This window comes from Gallinula chloropus (genome assembly GCF_964237585.1).
Source record: "Gallinula chloropus genome assembly, chromosome: Z".
Taxonomy (NCBI): domain Eukaryota; kingdom Metazoa; phylum Chordata; class Aves; order Gruiformes; family Rallidae; genus Gallinula; species Gallinula chloropus.
In genome coordinates, this window is record NC_140089.1 from 35640433 (window position 1) to 35668422 (window position 27990).

At 38.9% G+C, this 27990-nt stretch overlaps 1 protein-coding gene across 1 annotated transcript in view; it reads right to left on the reverse strand.

Annotated features, from left to right (window-relative positions):
* BNC2 (basonuclin zinc finger protein 2) overlaps positions 1–27990 on the reverse strand; it is a gene marked incomplete at both ends in the record, with an annotated part of 234956 nt that overhangs the window by 22915 nt on the left and 184051 nt on the right. The window contains 1 exon segment of the mRNA XM_084278746.1: positions 317–2283. Within this exon segment, the coding sequence (XP_084134872.1) occupies positions 317–2283 (1967 nt within the window).

Below are 27990 nucleotides of genomic sequence, written 5' to 3' on the forward strand. Positions count from 1 at the left end.
AGGGAAAAGAAAATAAATGTAATAAAAGCTGCAGCTCATAAACAGAAGTACAATACACACGTTCACAGGCACGCAGAAAGAATAATGACATTTATTATCTAGCCAGTTACTTAAGAGGATGGCACAATATATACTATTCTGAATGCCAAGCAACAATGAAAAACTTGAAGTGATAAAACTCTCTCAATGTCATGGGAACACAACTGTCACTTGTCATTACTGTGCATCTCTCTATTTCTTCATATATCCTAAACTGCCTATTCTTACATAATTCAACACATTTAATAATGTAGAAAATCAGTTAATATTTACTGACCTGTCTCTGCTTCTCCGTGATGGGAACGCAGCGTTACAGCCAGCCACTGTGCAGACATGCATCTCTTTTAAATGAACATTTCTGTAGTGAAGCTTCACACTGTAGGAACTCTTGAAACTTTTCTTGCACACATAGCAGATCTTGGGGTCTGGGCTGGAGCACATTTCACCTTCTGGGGAGAACTTCTGAGGGCTGCTGTAGTTGAATGTAGAAGCAAAGCTTTCATGAAGAGCAGCCATACTGGCGCTGCCTCCATTGTATAGTCCATATTGGCTCATGTAGAACATATCATATGTAGGGTCTGTATACTCTTCCTTCACCTTAATGACATCCTGGTTGGAAGAGTCATTGTGGTTTTCATCTGGTCTGTCACTGTGCATCATAGATTTTTCACCAGGTTCGTGGAGGCGGTCATCGCCTTCCATGGATTCCTCACACAGTTTGGGCTCCGATGACTCTGACTCATTTTCGTAGTCTCTCTCATGCTCCTGATCTTCTGATGTCATGCTGTCTGCCCTTCTTATGTCTGGTCTGGAAATGCATCTGCTTCTGTCACTTTTGGAAAAGTCTTTCACAGACAGGCCCGGGCTCATTTCCTCCTGAGAATGGCAGTGATTGTCATGACCAATGTCATTCACCATTGTGCTGCTGTCATTCACCTCTTCATCTTCATCATCAAACTCATCAGCAGTATCAATAACTTCTTTTTCAATTTTAACTGGCATACTTGACTTCCTTGGCTTCTTCTTGGGGGCTAGGTCAGCATTAGGCTCTGGGGTGGGCATCAGCACAGAAGGTACTGATGATTCTGAGGGAGGAGGGGGATGCTGCTCCATACCACTCACTGCTGGTATTATTGGACTAGTAGGGAGTGAGGTTGGAGGGCTCACCATCTCTCCAGGAGTAAGTAAATTTCTGTAAAAAGGAGGAACAGGTTGGACAGTCTTTAAAGCCGGGAACACCAGCTGACTGGGAAGAGGGTTCTGTAGTACAGGATCTAGAGGGGGTGTGGTGAACCCCATTGGTGGGCGCCCAGGGCTTGTTAAAGTTAGGTTGGATTTTGTACTTGCTATGACTGGAGTAGCGGCACCTGACGTCGCACGAATTAGGTCTTTGTCACGGTTATTCCTTAGCATAGGCATGTGCAGTCGGGGGTTGGGGTTAGCGCTGTGGCGGTTGCGGCTTCTGAGAGAGCTGAAGACCATGTTGCAGCCCTCGATAGTGCACCGGTGCTTGATTTTCAGGTGAACGGCGTTGTAGTGGATTTTCAGAGTACCTTTGTCATAGAAGGTTTTGCCACATGCATTGCAAAACACCCGTCCTTTCCTGGAGGCCGATCCCATTCTCCTCATTCTGTGAATGCGGAACGAGCTTTTAGTGTGTTCTGGTTTGGATAAATCATTGACAGGTGTGGGCGTCTGAACAGGGGAGACGCAGGCTGGCTCAGTTTTGGGCTCAACATTTGTGATGCTGGTCAAAGCATTCCTGCTGGATGTTTGCTCATTCTTGAAAGGCGTAGGGGAAACTTCAGACTCACTACTCTCGTTATATTCATTTTGGGTCGTAAGGCTTGGTTCACGGAGCCTCATTGCCGGCTGTTCCAGCAGGAGGCCGTTTGGAGGCAGCCCCAGCAGCGGAGCAGAGACTGGATTTATGTACTGGAATGGAAGCAGGAATGCAAGGCTATTCGGGATGTTTTCAAAATGATGAATGCTGGAAGGGTTGCTATTCTCCAGGTGAGCAAGGAGACTTGGGCTCCTGGTGCGATTATTGCTTTCAATAAAAGTCCTTATATCTGAATCTGTCTTTGAAGATGGCACAGCCACAGCCTGCCCTTCTTTTTCTTGAATTGCCATCAGCTCCACGATGGATTTGGTTTCTCCAAATCTCAGGAACTGCTGAAGGGTAATGATCTCTTCTTCCCTGGACATGATGGCCCAGCGGTCCAGCACCTTGCCTGCAGCATCCTAGAGGCCATATCAAAGAAACAACAAAGACAAACACAAAGAAAAAACTTATTGATTCTGCATAATTATTGAATTCAATAGAAGGTGCTCTGCTGGCTGAACATGAAACACCAAGTTCAAAAAGAACATGCAAACAGCATTAATAGAGCTTGACAAAAAAAAAAGCAAACTTTCTAGCCATGCAAATACAGTAATTAGAGCTACAGTCTGAGAAACAGATTGAGTCTAATTATGTCAGAGCGAAAAAAAGGTAGACCATGGGGCTCTGGGATCTAAAATGATTTCAACACTTTTATTTTAACAATAGTGACCCATGTACAATGCTACCGTTTAGTACACATTAGTGTAAAACATGAACTGCTTCTCTGCATTTTATTGTAAAACATGGAAAATTGAACTTTAATTGCTACTAATAAATAAATGCATCTGACAGATTTGCTTCTTAAATACAAGCAGACATATGACTGAAGTAATTCATGGCCATCCCATGTGAAATTGTGATATAAGGCAAAAAGTCTGAAAAATAGCACATAAAACTTGTGCCTTACTCCTTAATTTTCCCTCCCTGCACACACCCCCACTCCCCCCATGACAGCAATACCAAAGAACACATTCATTATAAGCTTGCATCAAAGCTTATAATGAAATTATAAGCACTAGTTTTAAGCATAACTGGACTATTATTGGCAATTGATTGTGAGCTCACGATCTTGGTATCATCTAGACTTAAGAGATTACTTTTTGCAGCCTGGTTATAAATGACAGTTAAAAATATGTAAAAAGTAAGCATCTGATGGATGTAGATAGCATAAATGTGTAAAAATGTTGTCTCTTAACATTGCCTTCTGATAGCAAGGGAAAAATCCAGAGAGAATACACATCAGTAATCACCAGACTATCTGTTGTTAAATATACATTAAAAAGCATTTCACACTTTCATTTTTGCTGGTAAGCATGAGATTTGCCTGAAGGTAGGACTTAAAAATTCTGCAATGTAATGTCAGGCAATCCATTCCAGCATGTATTGATAAAATCATATTAAAATACTTATATAATGAATACATCATTTTATTGGCATCTTTCCTTTTGGGCAAATGCTGGACATAACATCAGCACAGTAACTATAACCAACAAGCAGTGTTGCAGACCATCAAACCAAAATTACTCCAATGCTTCCTCATGCGTTAAACAGTTTGAAAGCCTTGCAAGATACTCGTCTACACTGTTTCTGATCTTTTTAAATCTTGAATCTCAGCTTCAGAACCTTATCATAAAACTCTGGACTACACAGTACTGCAAAACCCTCTTGTCTCTTCTTTCCATTTCTTCCCTTCTTCCTACTTTTCTTTTCTTTCTTTTCTTTCTTTTTTTCTCTTTAATCTTTTCCTTTTCTTTTCTTTTCTTTTCTTTTCTTTTCTTTTCTTTTCTTTTCTTTTCTTTTCTTTTCTTTTCTTTTCTTTTCTTTTCTTTTCTTTTCTTTTCTTTTTTTCTTTTCTTTTCTTCTTTTTTCTTTTTCTCTTTCCCTTCCCTTCCCTTCCCTTCCCTTCCCTTCCCTTCCCTTCCCTTCCCTTCCCTTCCCTTCCCTTCCCTTCCCTTCCCTTCCCTTCCCTTCCCTTCCCTTCCCTTCCCTTCCCTTCCCTTCCCTTCCCTTCCCTTCCCTTCCCTTCCCTTCCCTTCCCTTCCCTTCCCTTCCCTTTTATTTTCTCTTTCTCTCTCTCTTTCTCTCTTTCTCTCCTTCTCTCTCTCTCTCCTTCCCTCCATCCATCCCCCTTCTCCTTTCCTTTCTCCCTTTCACTCTTTTCAGAGGATTCATTCATCTCTCCCCTCCCATTTTCTAGGCTACTGGAAAATGCAATTTACCCCAAATAATAAAGCATATATTTATTTAATTACAGCTGGTTTTATTATTTCAGTTCTGATCTATGTCACCTCTCTAGATACAAAGTTAATGACAAAGGTCAATGCCATGTATGCTTCAAGTACCTTAGGTGCAACTGTAAAACCTTCAGAAAGGCTCCACACATGACCATTCACAATCAAACCTTACAAGACTATGAAACCCTCAACAGCAATTAATTACGGAAAATCTTACCCAGCTGACCCAGATGGAAAGCTCCAGCAACCATTTCTATGCAGAAAATGTTCAGCATATATTTACACAGTGATGAATGAAACACCATGATGCAGATGCTGGTTCTGCCTTGCAGCATTAGTCAGGAAATGTCCCCACCCTTGAACAACTTAAGTACTGTGGACATCCTTGATTTCCATGGTCTCTCAGTTCTACCTGTCCGATGGAGTGCTATTTCACAGGCAGTCAGTGGTATTCAGTAGAAATAATTCAGAACTCAACAACAAAATAAAACGAAACAAAGCAAAAGCATAGAGGGGAGGGAGAAAAAACCCCACCCACCAGCACCATAAACACAAAATTAAAGGTCAGGTTAATATTTTAAAGCTCTAAGATTGTATCTTCTTTGCCTTGAACTACCTTTGGTTTCTCTAGCCATAAGTGTGACCTAAAGCTTCTTACATCTACTTCTCCCACAATCATACCAGTTCTACAGTTGAGTAATTCCTACCTGGAACTGCAAAACCAGACTCAGCTCAGATTTTGGTCTCTAGGCGTTCGCTGTCACCCCGATCCCATCTACACACACACTTTTCTAATCCCAAGCCACAAGTATTAATTCCTTCTAACTGTAACTTGCATTGTTTGAAGATGGAAATAACATTGTCTAATTTACACTGCTTACATGTATTGAATTAGGATTCCTGTCTGCAGCCAGCTGCACTCTGCTTTGTAATGTACTACTAGTAGTAATTTGTTTTGTTTTTGCTTTAATTTGCAAATCACTCACAGGCTTATGCAACAGATGGATGCTTTACAAAAACGGATATTTAAGTAAATAAAAATTAAATACAGCCAGCACAGCAATAGCTCATGAGAACAGTAGTTACAGATCCCGTAACAGATTCCCACACATAAGGGGAAGGAGGTAGGCACAGTCCCTCACCCACTGCCAGCGCACCCAGCTCTTTGCATGCACAGAACAGGCAGACATTGTCCCAACACGGGGCTGCCGGTGTGCTTTCAGGGGCTTATTCCACAGCTTAACTCAGGGAAGCCGGCGGTTGGCTGCATGAGCTATCTCTCAATGAGAGGCCACCACCCTTTGTTCCTTTTCGTTTAGGGATTTGCAGTGAGGAGGGCCAGGCCTTCGGCAGCTGCTAAGTCCCACTGATCAGAGAAACCGGCAGTCAGGGGTGTGATTGTCATGGGGTTACCCTCGCTGTCATAGAAACAGCAGGGAATCAGAAAGCTGCTCTTAAATGATCCCTGCCTACTCCTAGTCCTACCAAGCTACATTTCGTTAATTTTCAGCAAGGAGTTGTTTGGCTTTTCTCCCACAGCAAAAGTAAAGAAAAATTGCACAGATGCCTATATTTCATAGAAACCACTCTACTTATGGATACTGTGTAGCATATGCTTCAATATTTACACAGCGATGGCTTTCATAAATCACCGTAAGTATGTATTATGCAAAGCTAGATAAAGAACGAATAGGAATGACATTTTTCGATAAAACTTAAAATTACAAAAAACCTTAACCATTATCCCTTTTGAATTAAGCTATAACTAGCTAGGGATCTCTCTGTATATGGTAATACTTGATTAGAGGTTCAAGTCCTTTCTTACATGTAATCGATTTCTTGTTTCTTACAATCTCTCACGCTAAATTTTCTCCCCAAAGCCATTAAATCATATCCACATTTAAATATTTCATGACAAAAGCTTCCAATTTATATTACTTTTTTTCAGCTCACAACTGATTAAGCCAAGCCTCCCGTGACAATGTGTTCAAGGAAGTCAGTGAGTGTAGAGATACCACTGCATGCTTATAGCTTTAAGCCAGGCAATGACAAGTAAGCCCAGCCCGTAAGGCATGCAGTGATGCTCTTCTCCTTTGCCCATACAGCCTTGCTTTTAGTTCTGTCTTATTACGTTATTTCATTATTTTATTTCAGTGGGTAGCTCGCGATTTTAGATGAAGAATTCTGATTTCTTTTAATCTCTAAATCATATTGAATTAACCTCCAAAGATATAAGATGTAACCTTGAATTTTTTTCTAGGTCTAAACCCACACTTGACTATTATTTGTGTAGATATGGATTCACATGCACACATACTACATTAGATCTATAAAGCAATTGTCATGGTTAATCACCCTGAACCTGCCTCGCTCAATTTTTGCTGACCGTATGTTAGGAAGAGGTGTGTCAGGATATGTTAGGGTATATCCTGCCTTAAACTTCTGGGTCAGACAGAACAAATGATGGGTGTCAAACTTATTATCTTGGATGATACAAACAGGTCACAATAGAAGATGAACACAAAGATCACTCTAATTTTTAGGAGCTTAATTGGGAAGTATTGTGAAGATGAGCCTTCATTTCCTGAGGGCCTTTAAGCTTTGCAAATTTCAAGCTTTCAATTCAGGTTTAAAACCTGCCAATTTAAAAACTGCCTATTTAGAAAATAAGGACAGCCTAAACAAAAATACACTGTAAACCTTGAACTTTTTTTATGAAATAGGTTGTTTTCTACTCTCACTTTGTGCAAGGCTTCTGTGCCTGTATTACCTGCAGGTAATTTTGTATGTCTACACACACCCAAACACATGTATGTACACATACAGGCAGTATGTGTGCAGACTTCTTGCAGTTCTGTTTTTATCTTACCAATTAACTTCTTGACAGAGGTGAAATGCATATAAACATCTGGCTGTATACATAGTGAGAGATGATTATACAAAAGTTGAGATTAATAGAAAGGTTAAAAAAAGTTAAAATTGCTTCTTAAGTAAGCCTTATGTTCTGGGAAGCACTCAAAGAGTGTTTGGGGGCACCACTGTGATAACTTCTGAGAACCACTCCAAGTTACACAGAAAAACATGTTGCTAGCATTCATATTTTAGTAAGTGTTTGTATGCACCATGAACTGCTGCTTTTGATGCTGCTGCTTTTGATGCATATCAGCGAAGTATCATTACATATCAGCAAACTATTACATAGATACATGTTTGATTAAATAATGAAGCAAGCCTAGTGTTCATCACAAATCTTTCTTCTATAAGCCCATCTTAAAGAGATAAATATTTTCTAGCTAATCTAAAAGAAACATTTTGAGTGCAGCTGTAACAGTTGAAAAGCAGACAAAGATATTCATTTGGTCATACTATAATTGCAGAGGATGGTTTTAATTAGGGTGTAGACAGAAAAAAAAAATCAACATTTGTTTCTAATAGAGAAAAGCCTACATAATTTCCATGATTTAGGGTTTGTTGTTTTTGTTTTGGCTGAATTTCCCAGGAGCTTCTCCTTGCTTCCCAATTAATTTCCAAGCTGTTATGCTATGGGTAATCCCACTACTACTCCTGTGGTAAAAGTTAACAGGAGTGTTCAACAGCACATGAGCTCACAATGTTCAACGCCTCTTGCTCACTTTGGCTAACACCCGTTGACCTCAATAGGGCTGTGGTAAATGTTGTCTCTCATTTTCCATATAAATTTACACTCACACATACAATCACATACTCATTTTTCCATTTTTACCGTGATGAATCGAAGTCATCTTTGCACCAGTAAACATAAGAAAAGGTATGGATACATGCTCACCATGATGATGCATAGGTAACTGATTTAACATACCCAGCCTGCAAAACGCCCCGGTCAGAATTTTTTACCCTCATCGGTCAGTTCTCATCCCCCTCCCACCAGCTGCCCTTCACCAGCCGAAACCATATGAAAACAATGCTTAAGTGTCAGCAGTCCTTTTCTTGAGTTATACTGCTGCAACAGGAACAAACACAGTGCAGCACTACTGAGTTCTCAGTCAATAATGGAAATCTTTATCTTCTGGCTTCACTGCAGCCTCCACTCTGCTAGAAAAATCAAAAGCAATAGATCTTCTTCCCTTCTGACACCCCTTTTCTCTTACCTGTTGGACTTGTTTTCTTTGCCCCAAAGACACAGGGTGTGCATGGGGATACCAGCATGGTACAGCAGGGGAAGAGAAGCAGCCTGTCTTTCCCAAAGTACTGCTGAGAACGGCCCTGGCAGCGTGTGTTCAAATGAAAAGTAACATGAAGGAGATTTTATTACTTATAGGCATGCTTATATTTACTTTTGCTGCCAGGTCTGTAACAGCATTCGTTTTGGTTGCTCCTTAGACTCCTGGTGTCCACATACATTCTGCAGCAAGAAGCTTTGCATTTTGACCAAAAGGACCCCCAAAGACCTTTGCGGACTCCTCTGATACTGCAGACTCTGGGTCAAAGCTGGCTATACTTTAGATTCAGAGTAATTGCAGTTTGAATCCAGAGTAATTCCTCTGACCATGCTGGAAAGTAATTTCGACATAACTTAGCCCTGAAACACAATGTGGAGCCAAATTTGTTTGAATATATGTCGAGGCGTACCACCATGGTGGAGCACAGCAGCTGTGTAACGACGCACAGGAGCACTGCTCAACGGTTTCGGAGTGAAAGTGAGGAACACCATGTCCTGCTGAAACTGCAGACGGAACGTAAGGAGGTGGAATGCAATAACCGCAGCTGAAACCCAGCCAGGATACTGCTGTTAACCACCCACGCTCTTGCTAAATGGCCTACAGGGTCTTTATTGACCAAAAGTATGCAGGTCCTCTGTTTTATATCTCATCCCAAAGACATATGCCAGCAGCACAGACCCCCTGCACAAGCAACCTGCTGGAGTGCTAGTTCTGGACTAATTTGCGGGGAGTGGTGTGAAAGTACTGGATCCACAACACATGACTCCTCTTGGGACTGAACTTCTTCACAGGGCACCTCAGTTGCAAAATGCCTTTTCATATTTCAGGTTCACCAACCTTGAAATACATTTGAAAGCACTGGCCTGAAAGATGATGACACTCTGTCAAATGCCAACTATAAAGCATCCATGCAAACTGGTAGTAGGGAGACAGTATCTAACTGTTTTTAGAAAAGAAACATTAATTTGGACTCTTTCCTGCTCCTCCTGAATGTGTATTCACCTCTGCAACTCCAGTATAACTATTAGGATGCAAGGGCACTAGTTTTAAATGCTTCTTCTGATTTTTAAAACATATTGGTTGACTTTTGATAAAATATTCACTTTGTTATGGAATGCTCTTGATTATGGACCAGATAAGAATGTATAATTCACAAGACAATGACTTTTTTTTTCCCACTTTTTTTTCCCCCTGAATAAGACTGCATACAGCATTTTTATTCTTAAAACCATGATAGATCACTGTGGGGTTACCATATATTTAATCACAGCAGTTTGAGCTTCATTTAATCATAGCAAATACATCAAGCCTTTTTACAGTTAGGCGTGTGACAAGCTTTTTTCACAGTAAACCGCTGTCCACACTCAGAGTAAAAATTCTAAGCACAACCAGAGCCTCACAGTCTTCTTGCATTTACTGTGGTATCACTCCTATGATGTCAACAAAATTTGCTTTGATTTCTAACTGTCAAGTTGGTGACAACTATTAAATGGCAAAATCTGTCACTAATTCATAACAACAGAACTCCCATTAGCCTGGATACACACTGATTTGGTAGCTTTGAGAAGGTCCAAAGTCATCTTTCAGCAATTATTATTATCTCATTATTTGACATTTATTTTGAAATACCAGTGCCACTTCCCAGGTATTTTGCCTTAAGAACTGAAAAAAATTTCCAATACAAACATTAATTCCCTTCACCACCAGTTCAGGCTGAGACTTTCAAAAGATTTCCAAATACTTTCTTAAGTGAGGAATTAATGTGAGGTGACCAGGTGCTTCATGGTAACTGCTCACAAAAAAAAAAAAAAAAAAAAAAAAAAAAAAAAAAAAAAAAAAAAAAAAATTCAATATACATTAAATGTGACCCATTTTCCCCTTACATTTATCTTAAGGCAGAATATCAATATTTTATAGAAATTGGGCATGCAAATTCTTTAAACAGTTTTGAAATCTACCATCTTAGACTTCAACTATAGAGGAACATTTCCCTAACCCTGCTTCTTTACAACCTTTGAGAGTGGAAGATTTATTGAAATGTCTCTGAAGAAGCTTTGCCACTAACTTGTGGCAAGTAAAAGAGTGTTTGCCCTTAGGCAGACATGGCTCCTAGAGGCAATCAAACCACCAAGCACACAATGTATGAAGACAAAACTTTTAGGCTGAAGTGCCACAGGGACTTTTCAGGATAGGATGTAAACAGAGACACAAACATGGCAAAACACTGAAATAATTCCACCTATAAATTAACCTTCCAGCACAATTTTGCATGTAAGTGGTTTGGAAATACCCAGCATGCACATAATTACAGCAGTGATTGATTTTAGTACTCACTTTCACCAATTTTTGCATATCTAGTTGCCATTTTGGTATGCCATGTGAGAATATTTGCCTTTATACTAACAGTCCCTGAAATCACTTGTGGTTTTACTATTTGGTGTCAGTGCTGCATAACTCACCGAGAAGTAAAATTGTGTTTAAGATTGCTCTGGCAGTCTTTCCATAAATTTAGTAAGACACTTAAGCCTCTTCTTCTGAGCCTCAGTTTCACCAGCACTGAAGGAATGACGCATAATTTTTATGAGAAACAGGAAGCATTCACAAAGAGCACCGATGAGATTGTATTCGCACAGCCACAAGAAACACCCAGGCTCTTTTCAGCCAAGACCTTCCACAGTGCACAGTGTTAATACAAACAAATCACATCTGACATCCTCGCTCCATCTAACATGGACTACACAGAAAGCAGGGCAAGACATCTAGCAGTCAAGTCAGATGGTCCTTTTCTCACTTTAATTCTAAACTGACTAAAGCCATAACCCTAACTGGAAAATGTAAGCAACAAGATCTGAGTCTTCCTGGACTTGTAACTAAAACTTCCAAAGAAGTCAGAAAGAAATTTGCTTAACCAGGGGCACTGTAAGGAATTGAGAAGCTGCCCAAGGACAGAAACACTGGGGTAAAAGTGCCAATAAGTTATACTCATAAATTGGATTTCATTACATGCTTGGTTTTCTGATTGAACCCAAATCGTGCCTCAATAAGGAGATTCAGCTGTACTATATGCTGGGTATATGAATGGCAGAAGAACTGGGAGATTGATTTCCATCTTTAGTATTCATTAGGGAACTATGCATGATTACTTGCAATATATACAACATGATCTTAATGAGGCCTTTTTCCTTTGACTGTTTACCTAAAAAATTTACACCAAAAAAAGAGAAAAAAATAAGGTTTTGTAATAGGTAGCAATGTGATACAAAAGGGAGACAGCAGGGTGCAGAAATGACACCAAAAAGGCAAAGGTCACTGGAATATAAACATACTGCGGGTCATGAAGTGAGCTATCTATTTGCACATATTAGAGGCACTGAAATGCAAAACAAAGTGAGGGAAATTATATTACAGTGTACAAAGTAATAATAACTGTGCCTGCACGTCTTAATACCCTCTTGTCCCAGCAGTCCTGACTTTCTAGGCAGCCCACTTCTCCACATTAACAGTAGTCATTTGGAGAGCAGCAAACGTGCCATTAGAAGCACTTTTACAAGTGTATATTCATCCACCAATTAGCTTAATGTGGCCGCTTTCTGCATATTTTCTATCCAGGCTTGCACAAATCTTATTAATATTTCCCCCTAGCGCTTTGACAGATTACCTTGTCATTATGCATCCTGGAGCCTTTTAAACAATATGGGTAAACTACTGTTTGCGAGGTTAATGACAATTATCCCCTAATTACTGCATAAGTCACTCAGTCCACTTTATCTCATAGGCAGGGTTCTGCTCTGTGTATCTGCCATTGTGTCACTGTAAATGAATCTTGTATAGCTATGTTTATCTGTCGTTGCCTTGTAAATTACACTGACAGAAGAATGAACAAATTACTGTGTGTCATCACTTAAATACGGCTTCTGATAAAAAAAAGTCCCACAAGCACAGCACTTGAATTTTAGCCTGATCACAATTAGTAAACACATAGTGAATGTTTTAGAAGATTTATTTAGAAGTGGATGGGACATGGTGTGGTGGAAGGAGGCTCTGAAGCGGTAAGCCTAAGGGCAGTAAAACTGAAGAAATATAGAAAGCTACAGTAGTAGTAATTGCATGATCACCTCCAGAGAACTCTTCTGCTAATTTAAGAGTTGATAGATGAGCCAGTGATATTTTCTAAACAATCCCATATTTGGGTCTGTGCTGAATTCCACAGTTTCTGTTGTTGCTGACCACAGCCACATAGGATTTTTATTTTTTAATTTTTTTTTTTGCTGAGAAATCCAAACACAACTTGGAACAGAAGCAGCATCCATAAAACCATAGGCAATGCTAATTTAATGGACACATTTCAGAAAAATATCAAAGAAGATTAATAATTTGGATTGTGTCTGCCCTGACCAGTCCTAGTGACTCCAACAGGGCCACTCAGTGCACAAGCCAGGGCAGAGTCTGGCAGGCAGCACCTTAGTCAATGTATCGATTAAAAAACAAATAAAAAATTAAATTAGCACATTGCCTACTGTTTTCCACAGTGCCTCCACTCTGAGTCACTTTCTTGGTGTAATTAGGAGTTGAACGGAGGTAGAGAAAAAATTCTGAGTTCAACCCACCCTCTAGTTCTGCCTCAGGAGAGGAAAGCAGAATTGGCAAACATCAACTTCCTGGTATATTCTATTTTCTGAAGCAATTTCAAGTCACATTTAAGAGAGGTGTCATGGTTTTACCCCAGCTGAGAGCCGAGATCCACGCAGCTGCCTGCTCTTTAAAGGAAAAGAGGAGGGGGAGAAGGGCAGAGGGGGGGAAAGGGGGGGGGGGTGGTGGTGAGGCAAGGGAAGGGAAAAGGAAGGGGCAAATAACAACCCCAAAACCAAGAAACCAAAAGGCTCGTGGGTTGGGATAAGGATAGTTTACTAAAATAGCAGAAAGATAAAATATAACAATGCTAACAGGACTTTAGAGCAAAAGATAAATGAAACAGTTGATACACAATGCAGTTTCTCACCGAACCCACAACTCAGGCCGTGCCACCCAGAGCCATCCCGGAACCGGACCATCCCTGAAAACCGCATGTCCTGGAGCCGTCCCCCAGCTCCTTCTCCCATCAGCCCCCCTTTATACTGAGCAGGATGTAATTGGCATGGAATACTCTCTTTGGCCAGTTTGGGTCACCTGTCCTGGCTTCACCCCTCCTTTCTCATGAATAGAGAAATATGAAGAGCTGAGAAAGTCCTTGACTGTCTGACAACAACTAAAACCATCAGGGTGTTACCAGCACTGCTTTCATTTTAACTCTCAAACACAGCATTCCATCCGCTGCTACAAAAGAAGTTAACTCCATCCTGACCGAAACCAGGACAAGAGGTCTACTGGTAGGACATTACTGAGACCAGATATGTTCGACTTTGAGAAAGAAAGTTGACTTGTTACTGACCTGGACTCATCCTTTCACCAAAGACAGGTCAATGACTTCAACTAGAGGCACGTACATGGTCAGTGCTCAGAGGCAAAGTAAGTATGTAGTAAAGAACACTAAAACAACAGCTGCTTTTTAACATAATACCTCTTCCTCTATTGGTCTTGGAGAGGTAACTTACTGACAACCCTAGGAACCACAGTCCTTTGCAAACAGTACAACAGAGGTTGTGCATTTCCACTCTGTCCTGAGAAGGTCCCTTCCTGAGAGAGAGAAGACCTTTTAGTACTGCTTTCAGGTTGCTGGCACTCAGATTAATCACAGGGGTAGTAACGATCGTGCTTCTTATTGTAACTCAGTCTACATATTTCATTTCCTCAAGCTCCATCCAGTCACAGCATGTGAACTTCCTCTCACCACTGGCTTGAGCAGAAATGGAATCCTCTCACTCTCCTTCAGACCTGACATTTAACTCTTAGAAGAAGGGTATTTCTCTGCTTGCCAGGCAAATGGATGATTCGTGGAGTGAGATGCTCTTTTAGCTGCTTAGATGAAACTGCCTGCTGCGCAGCTTGCACGAAAACCAATGCATAACAATGGGTATGTCAACCCCGCATCCTGCGATGAGGTTACACAGTAATGCATTTTACCCACTATGGGCACACGCTTTATAAGCATATATATATCTCATATGTTCACAAGTGGTATATGCACTGATACAATAATGTTACATATTTGCATATTTAAAATGTATTTGATTTTGCCTTATATTTTGCACATCCCCTTGTTCACAAACCTTCCCATTTTATACACGTCCTAAAACATGTTCAGCACCACCAGTGCTGTACAAAGAACTGAAGTCAGGAAGACAACATGCAAATTGGAGCAGAATTAAGATTCCTGAAGGCTAGCAACGTAAGACTGTTTCAGCTACTGTACACAAAAAAGGAAACATCAGAATTCTCCAAAACCTGGCAATTATTTACTGCAACTCAGCAGGTTATATCAACACTGAAAATCTTTTTATCATAGCAAAGTGTATATTTATTTTGCTGGATTACGGTAGTGTCATGCCCAGAAAGAATGGACAGACTTAGACATAACAAAATTACTGATATTGCTGAAAATAACAGTGATTTGAACAGAACAAGGATGAGGACAGAACCTCTGACCATGCTCTCAGTATAGGTTGGAAGAAAAAGCTGTAGTGAAATGGTAAGAAAATGTAACAGCCATCACTGCCAGGGATAACTGAAAAGACTGATCGATTTTGAGTAAGCACTACCTCAAGGGTTTTGGTCCCACTAGGATTGATCTTTGTGTCTGTCCTGTGCTCAGTCAATGCAACTTTCAGCAGGGTATCCACTGCAGAAATAAATGGAAGTTCTGCACTAACACTCCACCTTCCCTCTAACTATGTTGGCTTTTTTTTTTTCCCTCTGTGCTGAAAGAAAAATAAAACCAATGTGGCTGATGGCAAAGTGCTAGGCAGTAGACAGTTTAAAATGTTTAACAGCACGGAGCACTGTTTTTGTGAAGTGTGATACTATTTGGAAAAACGCGTTTCTAAAGTATTAATATTTCTCTTGGAATTTAGAGGATCTTTGGCCTCTGACCTTTGCAAAATAGTGGAGAAACTGCAAGACAGAGACATGTGTTATATGCTTATAATAGGTAAATTGGCAGTCCCACCAAAAGAAGGTCAGGATTAATACCTGTTTTCTATGCAGGCAGGTGTGGGCCCTAAATGCAAAATTAACCTTTGAGGACACAGAAACAATGCTGGCTGCTTCTGGGAAACCTGTGAGACTGCTTTAACTGAACAATTTTTGTGAAAAACCCTGGCAAAATAAAATAATTAAATTAGGTGATGTCTAAGAAAGCAGACAGGAGAAACATAGTTATTCATGCCAGTTAGGATCTTTCTTAAAAAATCTATATACTGTGCAGTTTCTGCTTTTGCACATTCTGGGTTTCATCAGCTTTCTTGACACAATCTCTAGAGATACCAAGTTGCTTGCAGAGAACTCTATTCATTAAGGAATATTATTTACATAGATATTATTCAGTTTTGCCTGAGATGTTTTACATTTAAATGAAAGTATACACCTTTGATCTAAAACTGATACGAAAAGCTAAGCGATGCTTTGTATGGACATAGATCAGCAGGTAGTAAAAAAAACCTAAAAATGTACATATTGTTAACCAGACAACTCAGTCACAACGTTACCTACAAAAATAGATTGTGAAAAGGAACGTGACCGTTTAGAACTATACTAAAATAATTTTTTGTGTCTTAATTATTCATCCTTTCCATAGAACTTCACACACTGTGGAGTTTTAGCCCCCATTTTCAGCTCTCAGTATCAATACAGGAAGAACAGAAACACACTTTTCATGAGAAATTCCTGTTGAGAAGGACACCGGTAGATGTGATACGTATCCACAATATTGTCTGGGCAGAAGACTAAGCAAGAGTATACTAAATGTTAGAGACTGAGAAGAGCCATTTGCTGGTCCAACCCTCTATTTAGGCAATCCAAACATAATGGAATTTCTGCTTGAGGAACTTCTTCAAAGGCAACACATGTTGAGGCCTGAGCCACCCCTCTAACTCTTCGAGTCAAATGGCATCGTATGGTATAATGGAGAGGAGCATATAAGTGACCTTGGTTCATGTACAAAAAGCCATCATTTTTGCAAAATTAACTATATGCTTGCAGATTCAAACTGAGCAATCAAACTGTACTTAGGGTTTAAAGAAGGACCTAAAACATCTAACAGAAATCTCATAAACTACAAACATTCATTACCTGAAAAGACAACAAATCTTTCTGCATTTGCAACATCTCTTCATCTTGTAATCTCTAGAGAAAGAAGGGGAGGTGGGCAACCCAGAGGAAACTGAATCTGCAACCCTAGAGCTGCCCGCCACTTCTTGTGTAGTCTGGGCAAATATCAATTCTTCCACCTCTCAGATCCTTGTCTTTAAAATTAGTATATTAGACAACTTCATGATGATGTTTTAATGAAAAACATGCCACAGACTTTGGAAGACTGAAGTCATTGGAGCCCTAGATAGAGCTACATTTTAAATGAACTGAGCTATGGAAGAATTGGAAAGCAAAGCAAGACTTGGAAAGAACCTATCTAGAGAGTTGAAGTAACATTCACACTCTCTTTTTCAGTGGACATGGCCAGAAGTATTCACTTCTACAATACTCAGACATGTAAGCTACAATCAGTCAATGAACGCCTCTTCTAGTTCATCCTCTCAGAGAATGACCTTTATTACACCACGTTGTGATTGCTTCATTCAAGCTTATTATGTTAGGAGCTTCCCAAGTGAAATAATTCTCAAATAAAAATACCAATCCCACTTCCCCAAATGGACACCAATAAGCTGTCATTAGATTACTTGTAGCACAGCAAACTCTGAAGGAAATAACAGTGCTCATACTTACAAGTTTCTTTTGATAACTTTACAAGACGCCCTCTTACCCCAGGGGGACAGACCACTTAATACAGAAGAGACTCCCCTGAATACAAATATTTGTTGCAAAGCAAATAAAACGAATTATTTTCATAAAGAAAGAGAGCAGGAAGAATAGCTTGGCAAAATGTAAGCAAAAAAGTAACTTTTTATGTCTTTGGCACATCTCCAGCTCTTAGAAATGGCATCCAAAGTTGGTCCAAGTGTGGCTGATAAAGCAGGTTTAGAGCTGCCTTTCAACTTTCACTTTTTAATAATAAAAAATCAATATGTGGAGGATTACAAGCCTCTTGGTTTTGATTTTGTATATCAAAAACAAAAGATGACAAGGTTATGGTGGTGTATGAAACTCCTCAGGCCACAGCCACGATGATGCAAATATTTTATACCCTATTTATTTATTTATTGCACTCTACTGAGAGGCTGAAATAAATTATTAAAATAAAATGAATGATCTTTTTTACCTATATATATATATCTTATGTGGAAATGCAATCCCGAATATGCATTCAAAAACACAGAAATTTAACAAATTATAGTTCTGACCCTAAATTAATCATAAATGTCCATTTTAAAATAAAACAAGGAATAGCCTGGATAACAATCCTGCATACAAACATAAATGTTCATATGGGGCCAAAGCCAAATGCCCTGTGAGTTACGCTATGGAGCAAAGATAAAGTATCATGGTATACTAAAGAAAGAACCAAGAGAGTGCCTCAGCAATCACAGACTCTCTCAGCTGTTCCTCAGTGATGGCAATGTCTGAAATGAAACTGTTTGAACAGTTTTGTGAAGGAAGTAAGACTCTTGGTTCCATTGTTCACAGTCAGACCAATCAAGTCCAGATCAATTATGATAATAACACAGAAGGTCTTGTACAGAGAGAAGGCTGTATTGCAGCAATCTTGAAATAGGCAGGTGGGACCTGAAGATTGCAAGCCCATGTCAATTCTGTCAACATAGGACAGTAAGGTCAGACCTCTAGAGGGATCTGTAAAACTCATAGTAAATGGGCTTCTCATTTATAAGTTATTTAAAACATACCTGTATGCTTACAGTCCTCTTAGCAAGAAATGATGGCTGCCAAGTCATTAGAAATGCAACATTAGTGGTGTTATGTGATCAATGCGTGGAATTGTTTTCTATGTTTTTTCTTAAGTGAACTACTGAGCAATTAATTCAATTTGGTGGAGCTAAACAGGCAAGGTTACTTGTAACATGGTGGTCTCAATCCACATGAGCTTGAAAGAAGGGACCACACTTCCTAAAATCCATTAATCAAATCAAATTACTATGCAGGTTTCACCATAGGAACATCACAGCAGTGTGAGCATGTTTAAACAATTATATTGTGGTACACACATAGCAGCAAGGACACAGCAAACAGCAGCAGCAGTAGTCAGAACATGCAGTAATACAGTGGCTTACACCTGCCTTTTTACTGATCTGAGGGAGTGAAAAACATTGAATTTACTGTCACAGAAAGAAGGTGCAAATGGGTACTACATGACTTATGAACAACCTTTAACACAAGATGTACTAAAATTACATTAAGTCAGGATTTGTCCTTCCTTAAGTACAGTTTTAGAAGGAGAAGTAACACAGGGAGATGAAGAATGAAGTTATGCTTTCACAGCAGCAGGACAGGTGAGTTTTGGAAAGAAGCGGTAAAAATGGTGTGAGAATTAGGAGAGAGGATAAAGCAGTCATCCACTCCCTCTGCAACTATTCACCCACCTCTTTTTCCTATTTTTCAACCAGAGCGGTGAGAGCTGTGGCTGCAGAACATCCACCTATAGTATAACCATCCGTAAGCAAGCACTGGCTGGGCCAATGCCAGAACAGTAAAAGCAGCATTCACTTAGTATTTTTTAAGCACTTTGTATTGTACAGAGCCCTTTAAGGAAGATTGATTTCCATAAAGCCCCGTTTCCATCTCAAGGTACCGATGATGCCATAAACCGCAAGTGTTTCTCTGCTCAAGCCCTGCAATGGAATTTCAGACTCACCACAAGAAGCCTGCACACTAGCCAGGGCTCACAGAATACATGCAGGCACAGCAAGGCACAGCATTAGGTCAGCCTCAGGTCTGAACAAGGCAACAAGGTCCAGCTTTAAAATAGTTATGTGCACAGGCATGTACACACGTTTCATGCATTTTGTCTACATTTTCTAGAGAATTCTACCCATCATTTAAAAGCTCTTTGATCATCACTAAACTTTGTCCCAGGTAAAAGCTCTCTAGTGAAAGACAAGGTAGAATTCCCTAAAAAACCCTCAACGGTTCTTGGACTTTATGGTATCTGAATGTTTTGGTGAGGTTTTTTTGTGGAATATAACATGGCTTCTTACAGTGTTTTTCTGCCACTTCATTTAAGTGGTTTGGATTTTGTGTTGTGTGACTTGACTGCTGTATTATTTGAACTGGAGTAAGAAAAAACATCCTTCTCTGCTCCTGTGCCACACAGGACTTTAAAACAAGAAGGAGCGAATTGACAAAAGAAGGCAGAAAGAAAGGGGGATGGGATACATCATGTTCAAGATAAACTTCAGAGAAAATGTTAGAGTCACAATCCACTTCATGTGTTCTCAAATCATTTAACGTCTGTATGATGTTATCATCAGTAGAACCGATCTCATTTGGAGTCTGACTAAGGGCACTTGCAGAGCCACCACAGCTGAAGTACTTGCAGTCTAACGACTCCTTCCACTACACCCAATCAACTTGTACAAGCGGTTGTTTTAGTTTTGAAAATATACTTTTCAAGCCTGTGATGAAGCCTCTGTGACACAGGGCTGATCAGGAGTACGTAAGTGTCCCCTGAACCTCAGGTGTAGCTGCTTGTCAGGAATGCAGATGCTGGTGACATCTTGCTTCACTGGGGACTGAGCGCTCCACTGATTCAATAAGGCTACACAAGTGCAACAGGCCTTGATGTCAGTTACATGGTTTTACATACCTACCATGTCAGTGGTTCTCAGCCTCCCTGGGAATTTATTCAGATATAAGTGTATTCAGCCTGTAACAATGTCTTCTACCTGCCAGAGAGCTAGAAATATTCCCACCTTTTATGAATCTACAGTGCATGACTGCTGGTGTATTATATGTTGGGAGAGGGAGAGAGGAGGAGAGAGAGAGAGGGAAAGAGAGGAGAGAGCAAGGGAAAGAAGAAAGGAGGGGGAAAGGAAGGGGAGAGGGAGAGGAAGCGATACGAGAAGGAAAGTGAGAGTGAAGTGGAAAGAAAGAGGAGAGGGCACTTTTCTAAAATTTGTTTCATCCCCATTTTATAAATTTCTCTAGGTATATATCCATCTACATATGTACAGCACTTGCCCAAAAACTGTTTAGAAACTGCTGGAAATATACAACAGAGATTTTTGTCTGAATCACATTGATTGTCTAACCCACTTCCTTTTATTATTTAAAAGAGCTCATATGCAAAATTCAAAAATTCAGTCTCACACTTTTGCAGTTATTTTAACTTGAGTTAGACAAGCAGCCAGTGCTACTATCTGCTGATGTAAAACTGCTCCTGTGCTTATGCAGCTGGGGCCCAAAACAGTTACTTTCCAGATGCAGATATAAAATATAGGCAACAGTTAGAAAAAGGCATGAGTTTTGGAAATGTGGAGATTAGATTTCTGTATAGTTTGTACACTGAGCCTGGGTATCAATAGAGAAAAATGCTGATGACATTAGTGACCTTCAGTGTCCTCCTCCTACACCCCATTATTCACTGATAAGAGAGTTTTTTACTGTGTTGCAGCCTCAGGTTGGTTGGTTGGTTGGTTGGCTGGTTGGCTGGTTAGTATTCACAATAGACAGATAGATAAAAATAAATCCTAATTTCAAGCAATAGCAGGAAAACTTTGTCCTCACACAGGCAGTCACCTCGAATCATGCAATAATTAAAAAAACATAGCAAATATTTTTGCAAACATTTTATAAAAAACCCCTCAGAGATTCACACAATACTTACAGCATCTATAGAGAGAACTTGCAGTAGAGTAGGAATCTGAACTGCTTAGAAATACAATAGGAATGAAATCTCATTATTGGCTCTCAGATGTGCACACCAAGACCTAGTGTGGAAATAGTAACTGCCTAGAGTGGCAATCGTAACTGCCACCTGAAATCCCTACCTGAAAAGGTTATGTGCCAAATGATATAGTAGTTAAAAATTTAACATTTCCAAAAGAAAAGTAGTGATCTGCTGTCCAAACGATGGAACAGGAAAGAATCCATTCTGGCTTTTGTTAGTTGTATTGAGCCCAAGTCTGTGGGGATCCTTTTCTTATAATTCACTGGTGACTCCAGATAACGTATGTAAAGACAATGCCTGCATAACTACAAAGACATCATAAAAATGTACAGAGAGGTGTAGCAGGAGCTCTCCTTTCTATCAACAGTACAGGGAAGGACATCGGTAGGCCTGAGAGTGACTCAAAGATGTACTCATGTTAAAAGTGTGAACTGTTGGATATGCATTTTTTGAAAATGCATCTAGAGTTTGATCTCAGAGGAATACATTTTGTCTGGTACATTTGTGGTGGCCAACAGTTATATATATGCATGCAAAGCAAACTGACACTTTTCTTCCTCTGAGATTCTTCTGAAAGTGTGACCCTTCATATTCATGATTTCAGTGGTACACGCACATGATTCATAAGCATTGTTTGCATTATGTGCATGTCAACAGAAAACAAGAACATATATATGTGCACATATTTATTTTTCATAAATCCCTTTAACTTTTTTTCCTTTTTTTTTTTTCCCGTCCTTCCTTTTTTCTTTCAAGGTGTAGGAATAGATCTGGATCTCCCGACCAAAATATGAATGAAAAGGTCTGTCCCACTAAAATAAGTGATCTTACCCAGGCTTGGTATTTTTTCATTGCCTTGATGGCTCAGGTGATAGGGAGAATTATGGCATGTAGTGGGCAGAAAATAATCTTACTCTCACCGTTACATTTCAATACTCCAAAACCAGTTAATAAACAAATTGCAAAATTATCAACACTTTGAAGAATTTATAACCTGTTATGTATCAGGGTGTATAATTTTATAAGATTTTTTCCTAACAATTTCATTTTTTTATTAATTAGTACATATTTTCAAAACCTGAAAAAAATAATAATTCTTGTGATCTAGCTGAACCCAGTAACATTTCCTCCCCTAGCATTTATTTATTTATTTTCAAAATTGATAACTTGCTTTTTAAGCATGATATTTCTTTTGGTTTAAACAAGCAAGATAAGATTTCTCCAGAAGTACAAGACCAGTAAGACTTCAATTAACGTGATAGACGTGGTATATTTATTTTAAAGCAATGGAATTTGTCTCTTGCTCTTCACCTCAGTTAATTGTCAGATGTACGCAAATAACTGAAAAGTTTCAGATAATTAAAATGCATGTGACCTAAGTCATATCTGAACCTAGCTCTATGTCTATGAATAATATTTCGGGGGTAAATCAGTTTTATTCACTGACACCACCCACATGTGTAAATGCATACTGCATCAGAACTTCCCAGTTCCTTCCCAGTGACGGTTTCTTCAGCTACCTTTCTGAACATGAATCTCACCAAATATGGCTAAACAAACCTACCTCCATCCTGTGCATAAAGCAAGTTAATGAGTATGCCATTAATGAGAATGCCTAAACATGATATCAGGAGATCAATCTCCCCACAGTGGTTGGTCCCTTACTGTAACTAGTATTATTTTCAAATATCTTTTTTTTCCCTTCTAATTTACTATTTGTGATGCAATAGAAATAAAAGATACTAAAAAAACAGTAACTGAAACAAAATTTGGTATCAAATGGAATCAGTCATTTATATGGTGAATGATTTATAGATATGTTAGGGGGATACCCAGGATATAGTTCTCCATGCAGACATAAAATACAGTTTTATTTAGTATAACATCTTTCAAGCAACCTATATCCTAAAATGCTGCACAGACTTATATTCTAGAGTTACACTGATATCGTAAATAACAGCAGAGGGAGAAATTAAGAGGCACAGGTAAAAGGAATGTTTTCAGCTGAGACCTGAAAAGAAATAGAGATGCCAACACTGCATAGACTGTATCTAAGAGCACAAGCTAGAGGGGAAAAAGAGCTTGTATGAGCCATGACAAACAGCCTGTGGTGGGAGATAGAGGAGGTTGGTTGCTGATGAGCTGAGCTGGGAGTGAAAGGGCTAGGGATACAGCGGTCAGATTTTTGCCACCACACATAAAATCCTGATGTAGACAAGAAACATGTGTGAGCATCCAAGGCCACAATTTGGCTCTCTCCTCTGGTTCATGCTAGTATAAGTTGTGAACAATTCTGTCATCTTCAAGGAAGTGCACACAATAGTTTTGCAGTATAACTGGACTTAAGACCTGACTTCTGTGGATCAATCCAACTGAACAAAAAACATGTTTTGTTGTTGGTTTGGTTTATGAACAACCATCTATTTAGTCTGTGACAAATTCTCAAGGGAACGCTGCATGGGCAGCGAAGGAAAGTTGGGCAATATGACTGCAGGTTTTCTATGCACATAAAATAATATAAAAGCAATGCGACATGCTGGGACAGATTGGCAGAAAAATAATTTTATAAATATGACTGAGAAAATCCCTGTCCTTAAGTTCAAACCCTGTAAAACATAATTCTTCTGGTACACTCAGTATAATAATCACTCTGTCTCACAAAAGTGTCGTGGATTCTCACTAAAATTACCTAAATCAGGCAATGAGTAGAAATTCGAGTTCTTAAATGAAATGGAAGCTAACTGAGGCTTAATTAAGATGTTTAATACCACACCCTTCTTAGCTCATAGACAACGATGCTTCTGAAAGAAATTTCAAGTTATTTCAGGGTTCACAATATGTTGCTATGGTGCATGCTGCTGAAGAGAATAAGCTAATGGGCTCTCTCTTTAATGTGATTAGAGCTATTATTGACATAATGCCAGGAAGACGCAAAACCATTAGCATTACACTACAGCTCACTTCAGTCACTACTCAGATTTAGCATTTGATCCACAATTTTAATTTTGCTCTGCTCTATTCAGGGCTGCATTACACAAAATGCATAATTAAAAGCTGCTGTGATTCTCTCTACTTCTCAAATTAAAAACATAGCAAACATTTGTAGTTCTAATCCACTAGAAATTAATAAATCAAACATTGTCCTTTATCCTCATTCCTCAGTGCAATTCAGGATGCATGTTGGCAATATTTTACCATGCAACAGAGAAAACTACACTAAGAGTCACTGCTCAGAAGGAAAGAACAGACTCTAATGTGCGTGCTGTACTTCAGTGGGAACGTGCAGGACAGAAGAATACTGATAACCTTGTGATTTCTGAAGTCATACAAGGAGCTGTTTCTTGATGCCGTCTCCCCGTAAAACCTTTACATCAATTTTCCTTTATTAGATTTTTTTTTTGTTCACTAGAGAAGAGTAAAGCTATGGGTGGCTTTGAATTTGCAAAATCATGTATCTCTTCAATTTAGATTTTGCAAACAGAACACAAGAGCAGTAGTGATCCCAAGCAAATGTACTAATCGGTTCACTTTGCAGACCAGCCCAATGATCACAAGTCATTCCTTCTTAACATATAGGTAAGCCTTTTTACAAGACATAAGGCATACTGCAGCTGCCTTCTGCAACCTGCCAGTGCTTCTCATCTCAATGGTAAATTGTTTTGTTATAAATGATGCAGGCCAAACTAACCAGTTAGGAAGTTAGAAGCGTCCATCCCAGTTTACTAGAACTGTATGCTAAGTGAAACAGATTTTATGCTAAGAAAACACATTTTGCTTGCTCTTATTTCTTCCCTAGATGTGATTTCAGTTTTTGTAAGATGCCTTTCATTTTTACTGTAAAGTGAAGTGTTGAAAGTTCAGGTGGCAGCAGAAAAAGTATTAAAAATTAAATTCCTCCTTTGAAAAAACATATAAACCAGAAAATTCTAATTGTATAACTTTTTTTTTCTTTTAATCACTTGAGCAAGTGAAAGGCTCCAGTAAAAACATGATTCAGGCATGACAGTATGCGTTGATAATTTTTAGCATTGGTTCAAAAGTTCACTTGCATGATACGGTAGGAAGAGGTTGAATCCTAAAGCATCGGATTCAAATTTCAGATCCCAAATATGCACACACATAAAGACAAGTACCAAAAGTACAAGTATATATGAGCACCTGGATTGTATATAAGCAGTAAGAATTTAATTCAGTAGCAAATAATTAGGAATTCCATATTAAGGCCAAATCTATATATTTTAACTATTCTACAGTGTTAAGAACTGTTTTAATACTTATCACTGCTCAATTACTTGAGCAATCCAATTGCTCCAAGTACAACTGTCACTTTAAAGACAGCTTAAAAACTCTATAGAAGACAACTGGACTATTTTGTAACAAAGCAAAATCTGAAGAATGAAGCAGGCTTTAAGATCTGAGATCTCTTAAACATCTAGATAATTTCCTTCATCTGCAATTTATCTCTCAATTTTTAGCAATGGGATCCTTGGTAGACACTGTCCTAATGCTATTAAAAGTATACAGCATATTGATCATCTTGTTATCTTCTAGATCAGAAATACAGATCATTCCATCTCAATTATCACAAGCATAGCAGCTGAAGAGTCTGTTATTATTTTTTTTAAAATAACAGCTTAAAAGTAATATTTTTAGAAAATTAACAGCTTGGCCCAAACTTGTTTTTTTTTCTACTGTAATCAAACACTCATATTAACAGAAAAGTTTTGTACTGAAATATTTCTCTCTAGCACATAAATATACATTGTGCTATTGTTAAAGTCTGATAGGATCCAAGTTGGTTTAGGGTTGTTTGACAGTTGGTGGTTTTTGTTTGGTGTTTGGTTTGGGGTTTTTTTAGGAGAGATCACTCTTATTGCATGTCTTCATTGTTACTTCCAAAGCTCCACTATATCAAATCACAATACTGCTAAATGAATATGTAAAGTTAAGATTAGAACATAAAGAAATCTGTTTATGAAAAATATGAAACAAGACGTGTCAAATAAATTAAAGTAGGTATTAGGAAGCTAAGGGAAGCAACCATTTAAGATAGTTATCAATATTTACACACAGCTAGCTTTTCTTAAGTCTCTAGGAAGAGTTCTTAAACAATGGCTACATGCTTTGCTGGAGATTTTACTACATAATGACATGATAAAACCATTAGGTGTCGAATCTGGTCTTATTGTAGCCAGTGGAAACGAGCGCATACCCTCAGACCTGCCTTAGATTAGTATAGAAGAGCAAGCTTGAACCTCAGCCCTTCCTGAGTCCAGGCCTAAATGCACACTTCTCTACTGTGTGCATAAACCCTGTTCTCCTGGGTAAGTGAGATCATGTTTGTTTGTCCTGAGTCAACTACTAGAGAGCACATACAGCAATTTTGGATGGGCCAAAGTAGGAAGAAAAAGTCCTTCTGGGTCTCTGCAAAGAAGGGTTCAACATCAAATGCACTCAGGCCTGAAAGCAACCATTGTGCTTTCACCTGCTGTTGGGTCACCAAACAAACAAGACACAGCTTGAAGACTTTTGTTTTCTTAATGCTGTGCACAAATGTTGGAAGACTTTCCCTATTAGCTCATGTTGTATATATAACTGTTTCCATCTAAAAGGTCTCCATATACTACTTTATTTTCTCTGTATTTTCTGTGCTTTAGTCAACAAAAACCTAATCTGATTAGATTAAAATCTCTTGTTATTCAAAAGCACTTAAATTTGTTTGAATTTTTAGTTTATATTAATTCTGGCCAAATATTAGTATTTTCAAACTATCACAATTTATTTTTTCCAGACTTAAAAGGAACCGACATAGGGTTCATACTGCAATTCTGATTGCAATATTCCCTATGAAGAGACTGCTGGGCCTCATAAATATAAAAATCTTCTGATGTTTGAAGTCCTTATTGAAAATTCAAAAGGAAGTAATTTCCTCTATGAGGACACATGGTGACATGTCCTCCTATGCTCGTTGTCCAAGTTGCACTGATATTTGTGTGCAAATAATGAAGTACAAGGATGTATGCCAAATGTATTTACCCTTTCTCTGATAACAATCTTTACCATCATTACAGTCCATTTCCTTACCAGTATTGAATTAATGGATTTGGATAAATCTTCTGCCAAATGTATCATACAAAACCAATTAGGAATTCTTAAAGGATCAAAAGCATCTTCTGGTCCCAGTGAGTCTGTACCCCACTGGCTGGCAATATGGCTAATAAACATTTTAAAAGTAAAGCAATGAAAAGTAAAGCAATGAAAGTAAAAAAACCAAAAAAGAGTGTGATCTCTGGAATGAAAGGCAAATGTCAGTAAAGCAAATGAGAAAGATTTATATCAAAATCCTGGTCAATGTCAGATTCACAACGTACACAGTCTTCTTGCTTACCCTCTTTCAGTGAACCAGATTAGCTTAAATCAGGTCCAGCCCAGAGCACCCCTAGACATGAGTGTATGTGAAGAAGAAGTCAGAGTAGAGGGAGCTGAAGGACCTGAGCTGTGGACACAACTGAAAGGAAAATGTCAGTCAGTGCATCACTGACTGGGACAAAAAGAATGTTGAAATATCTTGAGTTTCCATACAAACAAAAAATAACTATCATATTGGCGAGGTGAATAGCAATGCAAATAAATAATAGATTAATTAACAAGTACAACTCAACAGTGTTATAACCTTCCTTGGCC